At 57.1% G+C, this 18,220-nt stretch overlaps 1 protein-coding gene across 1 annotated transcript in view; it reads left to right on the forward strand.

The window, feature by feature from the left end:
• Positions 1–886: 886 nt before the first annotated feature.
• Positions 887–18,220, forward strand: part of PIK3CD (phosphatidylinositol-4,5-bisphosphate 3-kinase, catalytic subunit delta) — a 22,935-nt gene continuing 5,601 nt past the window's right edge. The window contains exons 1-9 of the mRNA XM_012722066.1: positions 887–926; positions 1,509–1,609; positions 12,871–13,042; positions 14,984–15,212; positions 15,285–15,502; positions 15,775–15,954; positions 16,225–16,374; positions 16,717–16,806; positions 17,704–18,124. Of these exons, the coding sequence (XP_012577520.1) occupies positions 12,902–13,042; positions 14,984–15,212; positions 15,285–15,502; positions 15,775–15,954; positions 16,225–16,374; positions 16,717–16,806; positions 17,704–18,124 (1,429 nt within the window). The 5' untranslated portion in view covers positions 887–926; positions 1,509–1,609; positions 12,871–12,901. The remainder of the gene's footprint in view (positions 927–1,508; positions 1,610–12,870; positions 13,043–14,983; positions 15,213–15,284; positions 15,503–15,774; positions 15,955–16,224; positions 16,375–16,716; positions 16,807–17,703; positions 18,125–18,220) is intronic.

Here is an 18,220-nt window from a genome sequence, read left to right on the forward strand (position 1 = left end):
AGGCGGGCGCACCGGACCCCGCTGCCGGGAGGCCGAGGCCGGGGCGCGCTCGCCCCACGCCTCCCCGCTGCGGGCCAGTCCACGTTCCCCAGCCCTGATGTGATCGCATCCCTTTTGTGCCTGCGGGGGGCCGGGGATGTGGGGCGTCCCGTTGCCGCCCTTGAGGGGCGGACTGGGCCCGCGGCGGGCTCGGCAGGAGGACGCGCCTGTTCAGGGCAGGCTGTTTACTTGCCAGCGGCCGAGCAGTTGCGGTGCGCGTCCTCCCCTCCCCCTGCCCCCGATTCGGGACGGAGCATCCTGGCCCCGGGCGCCTCCCAGCCTTGCCCTTGAACCCGGAGGGCTGGAGGGCGGCAGAGCCAGGTCCCGAGGTCTGGCCAGCGTGAGGGCCGGAGCAGAAGACGGACCTGCCCCCCGGGTGGCGCCTCCTCCCCCGCTGCCTCTTGTGAATTCTGTCCGGCTCTGTTTTCCTGACCTGAATTCCTGAGGACTGATTCTCTCCCGCCGTCTCTAACTCTCTTCCCTCGGCTGGCTCCATCCACGCCTTTTGCTTTGTCTCTGCTCCTTTTGAAAGTGCTTTCCCTGCGATCCGGTGCACCTCCCTAGGACTGGGCTGCTTGTCTTGTTATTCCACTGGCCAGGGGGGAAGTTGTTTCTTTCTCTGACGCCCAGCTCCTGGTTCTCCAATGGGGGTGCCCTGGGAAGACCTTGTCACCCTCCTGTGGATGCTGAGTGGAGCGATCACCCAAACCCGCCTCCCGGGGCTCCCACGGCCAGGCCCAGGGGGTGTCCTTCCAGAGTTCCAACTGGCAGTCCTTGAGAAGGTGTTGAAACAGACACAGTGTCCAGGGTCTTTCTAGGGCTGGGCTTTTTGTCTGGTGAAGCCAAAGGTTTAGGTTTCCTGCTCCTGGCGAGCCCTCCCCAACCTGGTGGGTACCTTGTGGGTTCCAGGCAGGAGCCCCGCATTGGAGGTAGTGCCAGGGGCCCAGGATGGGCACAGAGCAGACCCTCCTGCTGGAGTCCAGCTGGCTTTCAGGGGTCTTTCTTTCTAGGGTCAGCTCCTTTCCAGAGGCTGCCCCCAGGGAGGGAGAAAACTACAGAAGGCAGTGAGTGGGGGTCCTCCCACACACCCTGCTTTTTCATCTCCAGCCAGGAGGGGTGACCCCCCCACTCCCCGACCCCCAGGATGGCTCAGAATCGAAGGGCGCTGCAGGTTTGCCAGCCTGCTTTCTAGCCACTGCATGGAACAGGGACCAGGCATGGCCAAGATCCTTATCTTGGCGTTCAACAGCCCAGCTAAACTAGCAAGTAACCCTAAAAATGACCTGAGTCATCTCTGTGTGGACATGCTCCTGCCTTAGACCCGGGAGTGTGCCTGTACCACCAAAGGAAGGTGGGGGACGCACAAACCCCCAAGCAGGATGTCACAGGCCAGGGAGTAGGTGGGGTTGGAGAAAGCTCAGGTTTCCAAGACTCTCTTTTTACATTTTTTCTTTTTGTTTTTTTTCCAGATGGATGAGGAGCTCGGAGTCAGCCAAGGGTGGAATGATCGTCATCGATTCTAAAGCAGCTAATCTCCTGCATCGGGTCTCTCTTATTCCACCCCAGAGAGGTAGGTTGGGGGTGGGGGGAGACCGGCGTGGGGAAGGAAGAAGAGGCGCCTTGTGTACAGGGGTTAAGAATGTGAACACAAACCTCCTGCCTGACTCTGAGCCGCAGGAGACCCTCTCTGTGGGACTGAAGTCTTAAGGAAGAGGACGACCTAAATCTGTGTGAGGCGCCAAGGAGGGGGGAAGTGAACTAGACCTCGGTCAGCTTCCCAGGAGAGGAGCTGCTGCCTGGGAAAGAGGGGATGGCTTTGCTGAGAGCCAGCCCGGAGCGGTTATTAAGCTGCAGTGTTTGGCATTTGACTTGTTCCAGTCATGGTGGAATGGGCTGGCCCATCACGGGTAGGGCGGGTAGAGAAGTTAGAATATTCTTCGGAGGAAGTGGACTGAGTTTTTGCAAGTGGCTTTTGTTTCTCAAGGATCCTTAGGTGGACACACTGTTTCTCCTGAAAGTTAACAGTCCTTGTCAGTAGCAGCATCTCCTCAGACATCTAGCATGTTACCCTGGAAGATGAATGCTGTTTTTTCATTGTACAGGGAAGACAGAGGTTACAGATGGGTATGGGCTGGACATTGGCTAAACGCCTCCCCTCGGGAGTCCAGAGGTAGCTGGGTGTGGCCAGCAAGCTCCTGGATCTCTGAGTCTGCGGTCCCCATTGCTCACCCTGTGGGTACATGAGAATTCTGTGGGTGCACCCGTGGGTGCAGGGCGTGATTCTCGTGTCCCAGCACTGGCGCAGCCACATCATCTCAGGGTGGGAAGGGGTGTGAGCTTGTAATATGGTATCATGCTGGGGGGGCTTCCCCACCTCCTTTTTTCTGGATCTTTGTTGCTATTTTCCCAAATTTATTGTTAGAGTGGGTCTCTTTTAAAAGATCAAAATATTAAATTTAACCTATAAATCAGGAAAAATGGATAACCACCATACTAGTGGTAGAGAGAGACCCAGAATTCCTTCCACTCAGTACCCTATCCCACTCCTCCACCTTCAGAAGGTAGGGGGACCCTGGACTCTCCCTGAACAAGGTGAAAACCGTGGAGTAGTTTTAGACCTGTGAGGGGGAAGGGGGGAGTTTCTTCTGCGTGATTGCTTCTTGTTCCAGAAGCGGTCTTCTAATAATAACTAATACCCCATGCTTTTTACTTATAAAAAAATTCCCATTTACTGGCAAAAGTTTGTAAAATACAAAAAAAAAAAAATGCAAGAATAACTTGTATCATCATCCTCACAGATCCAGAGAGTCTTCTGTGTATCCCCAGCTGAGGGCGAGGGGAAGCACTTTTGAGACTTGGTTTGTCTTTATTGTTAAATATTACTACTGACTTCCACATGAACATAGCTGATTGAATACACATGTTTTTCTCTGTTCTGTTTCAAAATGGGATTAGAGGAATAAACAAAGTATAGACCCCTTGATAAGGGAAGGAAGTAGAGGTGTGGAGACCTGAGTGAAACTTGTGGAAGCTGGAAAGCAGTGGAGAGAATCCACACAGAGATTGCCAAATGCCCAGGGCTGTGGGGAGCAGGCTGGGGTGTGCTTGGGACCCACCACAGCCTTAAGAATGGGGCTCCAGGGTATCCCTGAAGATGGGAGACCAGATGAGGGAGCTGGGCTGAAAGCATGTGTTAGATCCACAGACCCTCTCAGCCCATGAGACCGCATGCTGTCCTCTACCACAGCAGAGAGTAGCTGGCTTCCTGGAGGCATTGCTCACCCAGAGGGGCTCAGGTAGGATGGTGAGAGGGCAGCTGAGAGCAGCGGAGGACATCTTTCAGCAGCGTCCTTGAAAAGGGATACAAGAGGTGGAGAGGATGACATTTTTGAAAATTCATATATCTTTAAAAAATCTGTATTTCTTAAACTACGAACAACAAATGGTGCAAAGTCCAGTGTCTCTTATTCTCCTTCGATTCAGCTGCCTAGTGACTTTCTGTATTTCAACTATTACTTTAAGTCTTGGGGTGTGGAGAAAAAATAAGCACCCACTCCACCATGGGAACTGAAAAGTATCCTCTTATAGTTGGGGCCATGGCCTGGGCTCCAGTGATGAGATGCGATAAAGTCGTGTTTTGACAGAGAAGAGAAGAGGGATGGAGCATAGGCTATATCCATATCAACAAAAGTGAAGGGCTGAAAAATCAAGTTCTTGGTACAGAAATGGTAGGAACACACTGGCATCAGTTCTCAACAACATCAGCTTTGCCATCAGATACGATTTTATACTATAGTCCATCTAGTTATATTTCTTTTCTTGCTTAGCTTTCTGTTTTTCCTGAAGTTGATAGTTGCCTCATCTTTTTTTATATAAAACCATATTACTTTACCAGTGCCTCATCTTTTTGTTTACTTTATTTTCAATGTATCAGTGAATACATTTTCTTCCAATTCTCCAACAGAACTATGAAACTCCTCACAGTGCAACAAATATATCAGCTAATGTATCAGCTTCTTTCCTGCTTGATCAGTGAGATCTGCTTCTTTCCTTGCAACCAGGGACCTGACTGGTGGAGTGAAGAGAATTCCTATCATGGTGGTGAAGAGAAGTCCCAGTACTACTCTTGGGCAGTTGGTCTAGAGAGCAACCAGTCCAATTCTGAGCAAGATAGTTGAGAGCACCAGGAAGAAAAGTGCCAAGGAGATAGGGGGATGAAGCTGATGGGCTATTGGACCTCTTTGCTGTATTATAATTGTTATAGTTTTATTACAGTGTGGGAAAGTTATATAGTTGTACATCAAAAAGAAAATTTAAAATAAGGCAACTTACTTTAAGAACTATAATCAACTATAGGACTAACAAAACTATGGGACTAACAAAAAATTGAACAAGAATGGAAATAAAATCAGAGTAAACCACATGTCTTAACTTTGAACATTATTTATGTAGTCATGATGATGTAAGCACTAAAGATTGATTAGCAAAAATGTGATCACATAGCTATAATCAGAAGGTGGAAGACAGGCTACATGTGTGTGTTTATGTGTAGGAAAGCATCAACTCATCTACGGGAAGAAGATGAAAGTTGACAAGAATTTAATATCATCTTGTTATTTAGAAATGGAGATATTTAAAAACTCCCTAAATCAACTGAAACTGCTTGGTGGTGGTGTGTTCGGTTGTGGAGGTCAGGAAACAGCTCATTTATTTCCCCCCTGCAGCATTTTAGTGTATATTTTAAAACTGAGTGCTAATTTTAAACTTTCATGAGAATTAAGCCATAAAAGATGCTATTATGACAAATGCCATCGTCTACTCATAACATAGCTGTTTTCATGTTTGTCCCCATAGTTTGTGCATTTCAGTTTCATTTAATGTGGGAACTGTTGCAGGGCTGTGGTACACACAGGTGGCATTTTACAAACAGTGTTCACTTCCACTGTATATGCGAATTTACTGTCACTTATTTTCAATTCATCTTTTTCACCCACAATGCCACAGTGCATATATCCTTGTGTGTGTAGCTTAAAAAAAATTGCCTTCCTCCCTAGGGGTAATCCCTAAAGTTCCAGAATGACCAGATTTGAGTCAATGGATCTTTCTCCTGTTTTTAAAAAAATTAATTGATTGTTATTTTAATTTGGGGGTTACATTTTTTACTCCTCCATGTGTGCCTGTGATCCCCTGGCCCACCCCTGAACCACTGTGCCAATACCCTGTCTACTTCTCTCCTCCACCTCTTCCTACCTGCCTGTTCCTGATGATAACCAGTACATTTTTTCACAAAGTCTATGATTTATTTTTCTTGTGTTTTGCCAACATATTTTTTTTGGTTATTTATATTCCACAGTGAAACCACCTGATATCTCTCTTTCACTTCCTGAGTTACTGCATTTAACAAAACAGACCTTGAGGCCCATCAATTTTGTTACAGAAGACAGTGCTATCTGCTTTTAAACAGCTGTATAGTATTCCACCGAATTCATGTGCCACAATTTCTTTACCAGCCGTCAATGGATGGCACTTAGGTTGGGTTCGTGACTTGGCAGTAGTAAGCAGTGAGTGCCTGCTCTGACAAAGGAGTAGGTCAGCACTTCAGTGTTAGAGTTGTCATGTTTTTTGGATAAATAGCTAGCAGAGATACTGGCGGATCGTCTGAAGTTTCCACTTTTATTTTCTTAGGAAATTTCCATGCCTGTTTCCATAGAGACTCAGCAGCTTGCGTTCCCACCAGCAGTGGGTGACAGTACCTTTTTCTCCACGTCCTCACCAGCATTTGTTGTTTCCATTCTTTTCCACTCATTTGATGTGTAGTGTTGCTGGGCTCCCCTGGGAGCCCATGAACTGAACCTCACAGAAGATAGTTGGGATCAAACTAGTTGTGTAGCTGGCTCATTCCCCCCCTGAAATGGCAGCAGGCGTCAGTTCTTGCTTTAGAACAGAATTTCCAGAGACCTCTGCCTCTCGCTCTTTGATGTCAGTCTTGGTTTCCCCCATTGAGGATTTTTTTCTTTTTTCAATCGTTAAGTAAAAATGACTGTCCTATTAAATAATGTAAGCTCCAGGGAGACATATTTAAAATGGGAGCGAATAAAGGAGAGAGAAGAGCGAGGAGACTGAAGTCAGGCGACGACAAAGAGAGCAGTGCAGGTCCTGTCCTCAGCGGCCTCCCGTGTGGACGTGGGGACGCTGCACCCCACATTATTTCATCCCTTCCAGCCATCGCCTCCAGCCCCTTTTCTCCTGCAGGAACTCAGTGTGTCAGACAAAACCCTCCTCCTCAGTCCCAGGCCTGTCTTCGTGATGGCCTACTGGGTGCTGGGAATTTCCTTCCGGTGATTGACTGGTTACACGACACCCCGTCCAGAGGACCCCCACTCACAGTAGCTTTGGAGCAGAGGACAGCAGAGATGCTGCCTGCACTGGAGTTTCGGGGCTCCCTTGCCAAGACTGGTGGCTCTGGAAGACTCCTTCACTCACTCATTCATTTTTGCATAGAAGAGCTGGGTGCAGACCAGCACCCGGAGTGCAGGGGTGAGAGGATTCCCCAGAGACAGAGTGGGGAGCAGAGCAGGTGGATCCACTGAAATCCACTGCTGAGGGGGCAGCAGGGAGACAGGAGAGGTCTGCTGTGCCCTGAGGGTCCCTCCCTGGCCAGGGATCGAACTCCTGCTGCAGGGGCCGGGACAGCTTCATAGTGGTGCGGCGTAACCCTGTGCCACCCGGGAGGCCCGGCAGACTCCAGCACCACCAGGGATGAAGATGCTGGTAGAGTCGGGGTCTCCTGGAGACACGCTTAGGTGGTTCCCCGAAGGCTCCGTGTTTCGGGAGAATGACGCACATCTGCTCAGCTGGGGAGCCTGGACCATCCCTCTCCTGCTCTGCAGATTCAGATCTTTGCCTCAAGATTCTTAACACAAGCCTGGGCGGTGGGAATCCTGCTCCTTTGGGCGCTGGGTGCAGGGGACTGGCCCCTTCCCTCTCTAGTCTGGCCCCGGCTCAGGCCGGGCTGACTGCTGACTGCGTGCAGTCTTGCCTCCCCCCTCACAGCCTCCCCAGCCACCTTCTCTGTCAGCCAGGCCACCTCCCTCCTTGGCCTCAAGCCCTTCGGGGACAGCCTTGGGCTCCTTGCTCCGTCTGGGGTCCTCTCCCCTTCTGGCCCTTGACTCCAGGTCCCTGGTCTCCCCCCTCAGGGCCTTTGCACGTCCGGTCCCAACTCCCTGAAGCCCCGCCTTGTACATCTTTGCCGCCTCCTCATCTTCTGGCTCCACCTTAAGTGTGATCTTGCCAGAGCATCTCCTGCCCTCCAAAGAAGACCGTCCTCCAAAGCCCCTTTTATTCCATCCCAAGTCTCACTACCCAACATCATCATGTTTCCTTTTAACTCTTTTTGTTTTTAAAGATTTATCTACTTAGGCATACAAGAACTGGGGCACAGGCCAGAGGTGCGGGGGTTGAGAGGATTCACCAGAGACAGAGCGGGGAGCAAGACAGGCAGTGGTGGTAAAATATACCTAATAAAACTTTACCATTTTGACCATTTAAAAAAAAAAAGATTTTATGTATTCATTTTTTGTGTAGAAGAGCTGGGGTACAGGCCATAGGTGCATGTGGTGAGTGGACTCCCTAGAGACAGAGAGGGGAGCAGAACAGGATCACTGAAATCCACTGCTGAGGGGAGCAGCGGGGAGACCGGAGGGGTCTGCCACGCTCTGGGGGTCACTCCCTGGCCAGAGATGGAACTCAGGCTGAAGTGGCTGGGAGCAGCGTCATAGTGCTGCGCTTTAACCTGCTGCACCCCCAGGAGAGGCCCTTAATTCTTTTCGTCTTCTCCGTTAGCTCCTGACAGCGCCTGCCCTCACTTGTCAGACCCCCACCCCTCGACGGGCAAGTTGAACTAAGACGCTCGCATCAATACCCGCGGTGGGAGTAACTGCGCAGGCTGGCGGAGCGGCCACCCTCTGGGCTGGGAGGGCTCCGGAGCTTGTGACTGGAGGATCTCTGGGCTTCTGGCCACCAAAGCAGATGGCGGTTTCTGGAAAGCTCTTTTAGGGCAAGTGTCCGGGAACTCCGTGGGGATAGGACATCGGGGTCAAGTACCCTTGACCAGGCCGCTAAGTGTCGCGTGAACCAGGCCGCTAAGTGTCGTCGGGCAGCAGAGAGCGTCCACTCCTCTGTGGGCGAGTGGCTGGGCAGCAACCGCTTGGCTCCGGGGCGCCCTGGGCGTCTGAGCGGCCAGGCGGAGCCGCCCGCTGCGGGAAGCCGGCCCACGGGGCCTGGCTCCCAGCTCGGCTGCTGGGCCCGCACCGCGCCGCCTGGGTTGATGACAGATACTTGGACAACGTGGGTCACTGCCTTTAAGAAGTGTCTGTGGCCATGGCTCTTCTCTTGACCTGTTGGGGTTGTAATTTTCAGCTCTGAAATCCTGGGGTAGCACAGATGCTTTGTTCTCGGAGGACAAGTGCAGGAATGGCCCGGGGGACTCCGGCTCTTGCTCCAGAGGTGACACCTGCAGGTTGCTCAGGCCCAGGCGCCCGAGCGAGGGGTGTCCACCTTCACCCCTCCCTGCTGCTGTCCTTGCCAGCCTGCGGAGGGTGACGCACGTGTCCCCGGGAAGCCACTGCCCAGCGTGTGACTGGCACCCAGGGGGACAGCTGGGTGCCAACAGCCTGGACAGTGGCTGCTGCCGAGAGCAGAGCGCCGCTCGCGACAGCCCCTGAGAGGTGTGGGGACACACGGCCCCGGAGATGCCTGCTCAGAGCCTCACGATGGTGGCCCTTCAGAGGGAATGAAGGGACCTTCCAGTCCTGAGTGGGGGACAGGCCGCTGGCCCGCAGCCCCGCCCGCCCCGGGGGCTGTTTATTAGAGAGGCTGCAGCTTCGCCCCGGTCTGGAAGAGGCGTTTGTGCCTGTGGGGCGCTCCATCCAGAGCACCCCGTGCGCCCCCCTTGCTCGTAAATACGTCAGGGCCCGGAGCAGCCCCCCAGCCCCCCAGCCCCCGCGTGAGCACTTCTGTGGGCGCTTTGGAGAACCCCTGTGCGGCTGTTCGGAGCCGCAGAGGTTCTGTTCTTCGACGGCAAGAACGGCTGCCCGGGGGCCGTGACGGACACCAGGGACCGGAGACCAGGCCGGCCCTGTGGCCCCGTCCCCCCGCTGTGGGCCGTGCCGGCGGGAGGCTGAAGTGGGCAGAGTGCGTGGCTGCTGTGTGCTGGCCCAGGCGTGCAGGCGGAGAGGTCGGCTCGGGACCCCGGAGGGCCGGCGGGGCGCTCGGCTGTCTCTGGTGGGTTCCCCGGGCGCCGCCGGCCGGGCCCTCTCCTCTGGGCCATTGCGGTGCCTGTGGCCCCACCTCGGTGTGCGGCCTGCTTGTCCCAAGTCGTCCTGCGACTCCGAAGCTCTCTGCCCTGACCCCAACCTGGGCTTTGCCCCGTGGCCCGCGACCATCGCCACTGCTGTGCGACGAGCAGCGTAGACTGGTGGCGCCGGCGGGAGCTCTCGCTGGTTCGTTTCCCCAACGTCTCTCGCTCTCACACCCCCACTTGGTGAATTCCTGCCAGTGTCCCCAGCTCCTAGGCCTTGACCCTGCCTGTCTCCAGCCTCAGCGCCTCAGATCCAGCCGCCGCCGTCCACCCACACCTGCCACTCCCCCGAGTGCCTGACCTGAACCCCCGTGGGCTGCCACAGCTCTGAGGAACCCCCGGTGCCTCCCTGTTCTCAAGACCCACAGGCTCTGGTCCCTGCACACCCCGCCACTCACCCCTCCCGCACCCCATGTGCCCGGCAGCTGCCCCGTCCAGCATCTGCAGGGATTTTTTTCTCATCAACATTGCAGTGAAACGACCCTGGACCTGGGGTATGTGAACAGCCACGTGTGTCCCCGAGAGGCCACGGGAAGGGAGACTCAGGGCGTCGGCCCTCTGACAGCGAGGCGGGGCGTCAGCCCCCTGGGCCTCTTGAACTGAAGGCAAACTCCCAGCTCCCAGATTAAGAGGCAGCGAGTGACGGCGCCCCTGCTCCCCAGGACGCTCTCCAGCATTGCCCTCCCCGGGAGCCCCTATTTCTCCCTCCTCCCATCATGGGTCAGCTCTGTGTGAGGCCCGGCTCCCGCCTCCTCTCGTCTGCGAGACTCCTGTGTGCCGGAGTTCTGGGCTGTTGCTGCCCTGCGCTGGCAACCGGCCGGCAATGAGGCAGCATCCTCCCCTGGCCACGCCTGGGCGTGCGACGTCCCCTCCAGGCTGTGGGGACAGCAGCGCCCGGCCTCGGGGACACTGTGGCTGCCCATGCACGGCCGGGCCTCGGTTCACGTCTCTAGTCAACGCCCTTTCACTGTAACGTTGATGAGAAAAAAAGCCCTCGCCGATGCTGGACGCAGTGACCGTGGCCCGGGGACCTGCTGTTGTGCCACATCGTGTCCTGGGATGCGCTGACACTCTGCGGGGACTCAGGGGTGCGCTTCCTTGGGTGTCCCCCTTCCGGGGGTGCTGGGTCGCCCTGCACACCAGTGTCCAGTGTTGCTGACCTGATGCTTTGCCAGGTAGTTGTAGCAACGTGCACTTTTGCAACAGGCCTGAGTTCCGGGGTTCACTACCCCCGATGTCTCCTGTGTCCCAGAGAGTCACTGGGCTATGTATACCGGGGGCTGGTGAGTGGCCACATCCGGGTCCTGCGCCCACAGAGAGGGAGAAAGGCCTCCTTCCTCCTGTCCCATCCTAGATGCCTGCACCCCAGAAGCCTGTGTGCCACTGAAGGCTTATTTCCGTAACGCTTGGGGGGGCCAGCGGAAGCCCCTTCCCTTTGGCCAGGCCCAGGATGCCTGGAGTTCATCTGTCTCTGGCCTACGGTGCCCCGACACCCAAGTCCAGCCAACCGTGGTCAGTGGGTTCCCCTGGTTCCTGGCTGTCTCTGACATTTTGAATCAGAAAGGAACCCAGCCATTCTCAGAAAGAGGAACCCCAAGTAGGATGTGGCTTTCTAATCAGGGGAAGTGGATCCCAGCCGTGGTGACCAGCAGCAGAGGGCTGGGTGGGCGTGGAGCAGAGCAACTTCTGCATCCAGCCCAGGATGCCCGGGGAGGGGCGGCCAGGCCTGAGCTCAGCCGGGGAACCCCCTGGGGCAAGAACTGCCCCCTTAAGTCCAGCATGTCCTTCCATCAGCGTTCAAGGCATGTAAATCTGGAAGATGTGATCTTAGGGTTGGGAAGTATTTTTCTCAAGAATGAAAACAAAACAGCAAAGACAACAGGGAGCCGTCTGATGACACTGGAACACGACTGTGAATCAAAAGGACTCCATCGAGTGGAAAGGCGACAGCCCCCGAGGTGTGACGAGGACCAGGATGTTTGCGACTCACATGGCCCACCAAGGCTGTGAGCCTGTAGTAAACAGAGAAACCCCAGCAACCGCTGCTAAAAACCCCAGTGGCAGAGGCGCGGGACCTAGCAGCGACTGCAGAGGAGACACTTCTATGGGGGATCAGGGAAAGGCAAATACATCTGTCCTGCAGAGTGGCAGCGATGAGCGGCCAGCGCTGGCCACGGGAGACATCAGTGGACAGCAGCGGAGCCACCGGGAAAACGCGCCACCTAGTAGGTGAAGGTGCAGGTACACCTGCTCAGGTGTGTGCACACCTGCCCGCCCAGGTGGCAGCCACCCGCCTTAACTCGTGAGCCTTTGAGGTGTGCAGCGTGTGGTTGAGGAACGGCATCACTCTTAACGTTTTATTCAACTTGCATTCATCGAAATTCAAGAACCGATTCCTTTCTTGAGAGGCCTCACTGTCGGGAACGCTCCTGCCTCATGGCACCTGTCAGTTGTCCAAGTCTACAAATTGATGAAAACCTACCGCTGTGGCCTATAGGAAAGCGTGAATGTAAAAGCTAAAGTACCAGCTTTCAAAGACGTAATACCAAGACAATATGAAACAGCTCATTCGTTACTTGTCTCCAGTGATAACATGGAAGCGACTGTATTTTGGATATAGAGCGTCAAATAATGTAATGCGGCTACCAGTATCTCTGGCTTTCTGTGTGTGGTTTATATTCTGTTTCTCTTGGAGACTCACAGGTCCTCAAGGAGAGGGAACAAGTCCATTGTAGCGCTGGTAGAGGAACCAGAAAGAAACCTTGACGATCATCAACAGCGGAGGGCTGAAAAGATGGTGGTTTATTTGCACAGTGAAATATGCCGAAGGCAAAGGCCAGTCACAGCAGCTTCGAGTCCCACAAATTTGCGAACCATGCAAAATGTGGGGCCTGTTGGTGATACCTGTTAGCATAACAACACGCCGGAAATGATCACAACAGGAGTCCAGGTGGTGGCGCAGGGGGAGCAGGTGGCCGCTGCGATAGGAGACTGGTTGTGTCTGTAACCTGCTACTTGCTGAGGGTGGGCAAGGCTGGGGCATTGCCTCCGGCGATCTCAAGAACTTCTTTGATGGTCAAAGTCATTTTAAGACATTTGGTTCCTGCTAAGAACGTTTCTAAGAACTGAGCCTTTGTTTTCTCGAGTGTGGGCCTGCCTGACCCGCTGACCGGCCACTTCCCACTTTTACCAGCCCTCTGGCCACGGCGGGGTCACCCACGGTGTGTGGTCTAGAAGAAAAATGACTAGGCGGGGGTCTGCTGGACTTAGGGCGCTGCAGAGAAAGATGCAGACGGAGCACCCTGAGGGCTCAAGGCTGGGGGCGCTTGGGGCGGCCGCAGGGGGCCATGCCGGGCGCTGTCCCCAGCCTCCTGCTGTCTGAGGTCCTGACGTGTTTTCCAAATGGGCTCTCCAAGGACCCCCTAAGGACCCCCTTGACGGTGGGGCTCATTTTGCCTTCGCTTCCGTTCCAGGACAGCTGGCGTCTGGGAAGTGAGGAGCAGGATGCCCCCCGGGGTTGACTGCCCCATGGAATTCTGGACCAAGGAGGAGAGCCAGAGCGTGTCCGTTGACTTCCTGCTGCCCACAGGGGTCTACCTGAACTTCCCGGTGTCCCGAAATGCCAACCTCAGCACCATCAAGAAGGTACACCCCCGCCTTCAGACTCGCCCTGGGCTCGGAGCTGACGTCACACGCGTGGCTTCTCGGACTTGGATTTCATTTCACTTGATGTCATGTGATTTGTATTTATTTCTATGAGTTTTTTTTTTTTTTGAGGTGGTGTTGGTTTGTATCATTATTTTGGGGGTCCAGATTCACACCCCTTCAGATGCATGTAATCACACCCCGCCAGAACACCAGCAATCCTCACCACAGCGCGAGAGTCTCCCCAACGTCGCCCCCGCCCCCCGCCCAGCCCCTTCCGGATTTGTCTTGGTTTAGTTTATTCACTACCTTTGTTCTTTATTGTCCACACCTGAGTGAAACCATCCAGAGCGTGTCCTTCCCCTTCTGACTTACTTTACTTCAGCATCGTCCTCCCCAGTCCCATCCATGTTGTCAGAAGTGGCCAGATTTTAGCTTTCCTTTTTTATAGCTGAGTAGTATTCCAGTGCATACACATACCACATCATTTTGGGGGGAAATGCATTTTAAAAGATAGACATAATTGTTGCTCTAAGTGCATTTCCCTCCCGTCCTGGGGTGCCACTCCCCAGTGGCCCTAACTTTCTCTAGCCTGGAAACACACTCACCCTTGGTGCAGAAAAGGGCGGCCCAGCTTTCTGTCTTCAGAGCTGTCATCATAGTAAACATCTCTGGAGGTAGTTTTTGGACGTGTAGAGTAACTCTCAGGGCGGCTTGCCGAATACGGGATTGGATCCCGGGGGGTACTTGGTGGGAAACGTCTCATGACTTTCCAAACGGGTCACGCCAGAGGAACTGGTGTCACCTCTGAATTTTAAAAGCTGTACTTTGGAGTGGTGGGGTGGGGTGCCGGGCAGATAGGAGAGATGGGGGAGACTGTCCCTGGGATGCTTTCCCAGTGTTCCCTCCCTGAGAGATTTCTTTCAAAATTACTATTATTTTTTAATTTCAAAAGTAATAGGGACCCATTGAAATGTAGGAAAGTAAGAAAAGAAGGGAAAAATGACGTAGGCACCAGCCCTAGGAGACACCCACACTTAGTACCGCTCGTTTCTGGATTCTCCCCCACCCCCCAGACAGCCTTGTGTTTTCGGTGATAATTCAGATTATTTTGTTGATTTTTGAGGTGTAGCATTCATGCGGTTGGCTTGCTGTACTTACCCCCTTCAAGGCTGCTGGGCTCCCCTGCGCCAGAGCACAGGGGCTCTGACCGCCAGTCCGTGTGTCATGTCACACTCGCTGGATTTCAGATTCTTCGTATTTTCGCTTACACCAGGGGCCAGATAGCAGACATTCTAGGCCTCGCAGCCCAAGACGCCGCGTGAAGGCCCCGCTGGAGAAATGTTAGCCTGGCACTTGTTGGTTTGGATCGGTATTTCTGCGGGTTCAGGAAACTCCCGGTGATGTGGGCTGCACTGCAGCTCAGGGTTCTCCCGCAGCAGGTGCATTCTGGAAACCCCATGCCCCTAGCTCTGGGCACCCCTTTTTTATAGCTGAGTCGTATTCCAGTGCGTACATACACCACATCATTTTGGGGGAAATGATCCTTCTTCCGTGCTGCCTTTCTGTGTTGGGGTGCCACCACCTGCCCCCGAGCAGCAGAGCTGGGCCGCTCCTTCTCCCTGTCTTCTCCCTGTGAACACCTTTGCACTGACGCGCTGATGTTCGGGGGCTTCGCTTGGTGGTGCCCGGGACACCACCCGGGGCTCGCTGACAGCCTGGGCTGAGCAGCCCAGCTTCCGAGGACCCGCTCGGTGTGTTGACAGCTTCTGGATTAGTTGACAGTGTGTAAAGGGCGGAGTGATGACCCTGAGGGCCCACACAGACCGTGCCCCCCGGGTCCAGAAGGCAGGCAGCCCCGGGACCGGCCTCGGCCCTCTGGCTGGACGAGCTGTGGACTGAGGCCAGCCCGCCGCGCCAACCCGCCCGCTGTGCCGCCAGGTGCTGTGGCATCGCGCCCAGTATGAGCCGCTGTTTCACATGCTCAGCGACCCCGAGGCCTACGTGTTCACCTGCGTCAACCAGACAGCAGAGCAGCAGGAGCTCGAGGACGAGCAGCGGCGTCTGTGTGACGTCCAGCCCTTCCTGCCCGTCCTGCGGCTGGTGGCCCGCGAGGGCGACCGGGCGAGGAAAGTCATCAACTCCCAGATCAGCCTCCTCATCGGCAAAGGTAGGCCCCGGCCCTGCGCCGCCCGGCCGCCCGCACGCCCGGCCCCCACCCACCGTCCGCCCTGCCCCTCAGGCCTGCACGAGTTCGACTCCCTGCGTGACCCCGAGGTGAACGACTTCCGGGTCAAGATGCGCCAGTTCTGTGAGGAGGCGGCCGTCCGGCGGCAGCAGCTGGGCTGGGAGGCCTGGCTGCAGTACAGCTTCCCGCTGCAGCTGGAGCCCTCGGCCCGGAGCACCCCCCGGCTGCCCAGCCGGGCCCTCCTGGTCAACGTCAAGTTCGAGGGCAGCGAGGTAAGCCGGGGGCCCCTGCCCAGACTGTCCCTGCGGGGCTGTCGGCTTCCCGGACGCCCTCCTGCCCAGGCCGGGGGCGTTGGCGGGGTGCCGGGCAGCTCGGTGAGGCCGTCTGAGCCCAGGTCCTTGGTCCTTGGTCCACTCCTTTCCTGGGTGATGGCCGCGTGCCCCCGGGGAGCTCACGTCCAGGGGTGGGGCGAGCTTGCTGCGGGCAGAGGCACCGGAGTCCGGCTTCCCCAAGGGCCGAGGGCTGACCCTCCCCCCTCCCCTAGGAGAGCTTCACCTTCCAGGTGTCCACCAGAGACGCACCCCTGGCGCTGATGGCCTCCGCCCTGCGCAAGAAGGCCACGGTCTTCCGGCAGCCGCTGGTGGAGCAGCCCGAGGACTATACCCTGCAGGTGAACGGCAGGCACGAGTACCTGTACGGCAGCTACCCGCTCTGCCAGTTCCAGGTGAGGCTGAGCTGCTGGGTGGGGCCGCGGGGCCCTTCTCCCGGCGCCGGGCCGGGCCTTGGGGGCCACAGCGACGGCCTCCTCTGGGCCAGCTGCCCCTCCCTGTGCGCCCAGGGGGCTCCATTTGCCGGCAGCCAGGGATGGGCAGGGAGCCGGCAGGAGCGGCCCTCAGGGCCGGGGACAGGCAGTGGTCAGCGTGGGCGTGACCCCTGCAGCCACCTGTGTGGGCAGGGTGGGGGCCACCCACCCACAGCTCACTGCCCCCCCCAGTATATCTGCAGCTGCCTGCACAGCGGGCTGACCCCCCACCTCACCATGGTGCACTCCTCCTCCATCCTGGCCATGCGGGACGAGCAGAGCAACCCCGCCCCCCAAGTCCAAAAGCCGCGCACCAAACCACCCCCCATTCCCATGAAGAAGGTGAGCGGGCACCGCGCGACCCCCTCCCGCCTCCCTCCCACACGTGTCCAGCCATGAGTCTACTGGGCAAGGCCAGGGCTGGCTGGGGGCCGGGGGGCCGGGGGCCCTGGTCTCATGCCCTTGGTTGGTATTGACAGTTTGAGCTTGGGTGGCTACCTGGTGGGGTGGGGGGGCTTCCCAAGCCCCCCACGGAGCACAGGGGCGCTGGGCCCCGGGGCGCTGACCAGCGGAGCTGTGGGCAGGCACGAACCCACGGCACCCCAGTGGCCACAGGCCTTGCTGGTGTCCAGAGAGCCTTGTGTTCCCGCTGCTAATGGCCCTGCCCCTCCACCCACTGTCCAGCCCTCCTCTACCTCCCTGTGGGCCCTGGAGCAACCCTTCTGCATCGAGCTTATCCAGGGCAGCAAAGTGAATGCCGACGAGCGGATGAAGGTAGGGGCTGGGGGCTGGGATCTGGGACGGGATCCGGCGTGTTTTCTGCACAAACAAGGTGGCTGTGGCCTAGAGGGGCGGCAGAGGAAGAAGGGGGGGTCACACTATGAAAGCCACCTGACCACATTACCCAGCATCCCTGCCTGGGGTGGCTACGAGCCGCTTCAAAACAGGAAGGAGGGGGACTGGAGCAGCCGATTCGGAGAAGAGCCCAGCGAGTTCTGGGTATTTGACGCTGGTGAAGGCTGTGGGGCTGGGCTCAGCCCGGGGACATGAAAACCACCGCAGCCTGGGGACAGGGCTGCTTCAGCTGGGCTGGGGCCGGGGGCACTCAGGGGCGCGTCCAGGGGGGCAGGGAGAGCCGGAGGGGGAGGGGCGGCCGCCCCCAGCTGCAGCCCCTGCAGCCCGTGGGGTGCAGGCTTTACTGCCCGGGTGGCAGGTGCCCAGTGGCCCAGAGGGTGGTCTCTTTGGGGAACCCTTTCCACTGGGGCCTCTGTGTCAGCAGGACACGCCTGGCGGGGTGCCTGTGGGATGGTCGAGGAGGGGCTGGGTGGGCAGTGAGGGCTGTCATGGGGGGTGCTCAGGCGTCACATTGAAGCCTCTGGTGATCCTGAGCCGCGGGGGGCCCTGGTGTCGGAGCTGGAAGGGCCCTTGAGCTACCGAAGTCCGGAGGGGAGTCCGAAGCCGGGTCAGGGGAGGGTCGCACAGCCCTTACTCCTGCCCAATCAGCGGGCGCCCGTGAGGCACCGCCGGCTCCAACGTGGGAAATGGGGTCCGGGAAAGGCAAAGACACGGTGCGTCGGCGCTGGGAGCTTTGCCGGGCTGGAGGCCTGGAGGGCGGAGGGCGGAGGGCCCGGCCTCTGCCGCCTGCCAGCGCCCCGCACCCTCCCCCTCCAGCTGGTGGTGCAGGCCGGCCTCTTCCACGGCAACGAGACGCTGTGCAAGACGGTGTCCAGCTCGGAGGTGAGCGTGTGCTCGGAGCCCGTGTGGAAGCAGAGGCTGGAGTTCGACATCAGCGTCCGTGACCTGCCGCGCATGGCCCGGCTCTGCTTTGCGCTCTACGCCGTGATCGAGAAGGCCAAGAAGGCTCGCTCCACCAAGAAGAAGTCCAAGAAGGCGGTGGGTGTGGCCAGCGGGGGGCTGGGTCAGCCAGGCCAGTCCTGGACGCCCACCTCGGGCCTGCTCTGGCTTCCAGGCCCCACCCGGCGGGCTGTGAACGGAGCCAAAGGCTCTCTGGGCCTGGCCTTGGGCCTGGTGGGCGACCGCTGCCCAGGCGGTAAGGACAGTGCCCTGCTCACGGGCCGGGGGAAGCGGCCCTAGGCGCTGGTGGTGGACAGGAGCCCCCACGCCCTGTGTCCCTGAGCCTCAAGCCGTGGCCGGCCTGCAGGGCCACGCGGTCTGGGCGCCAGGCACA

This window comes from Condylura cristata, unplaced genomic scaffold (genome assembly GCF_000260355.1).
Source record: "Condylura cristata isolate star-nosed mole 26May11 unplaced genomic scaffold, ConCri1.0 scaffold00008, whole genome shotgun sequence".
In the NCBI taxonomy this organism is placed as follows: Eukaryota; Metazoa; Chordata; class Mammalia; order Eulipotyphla; family Talpidae; genus Condylura; species Condylura cristata.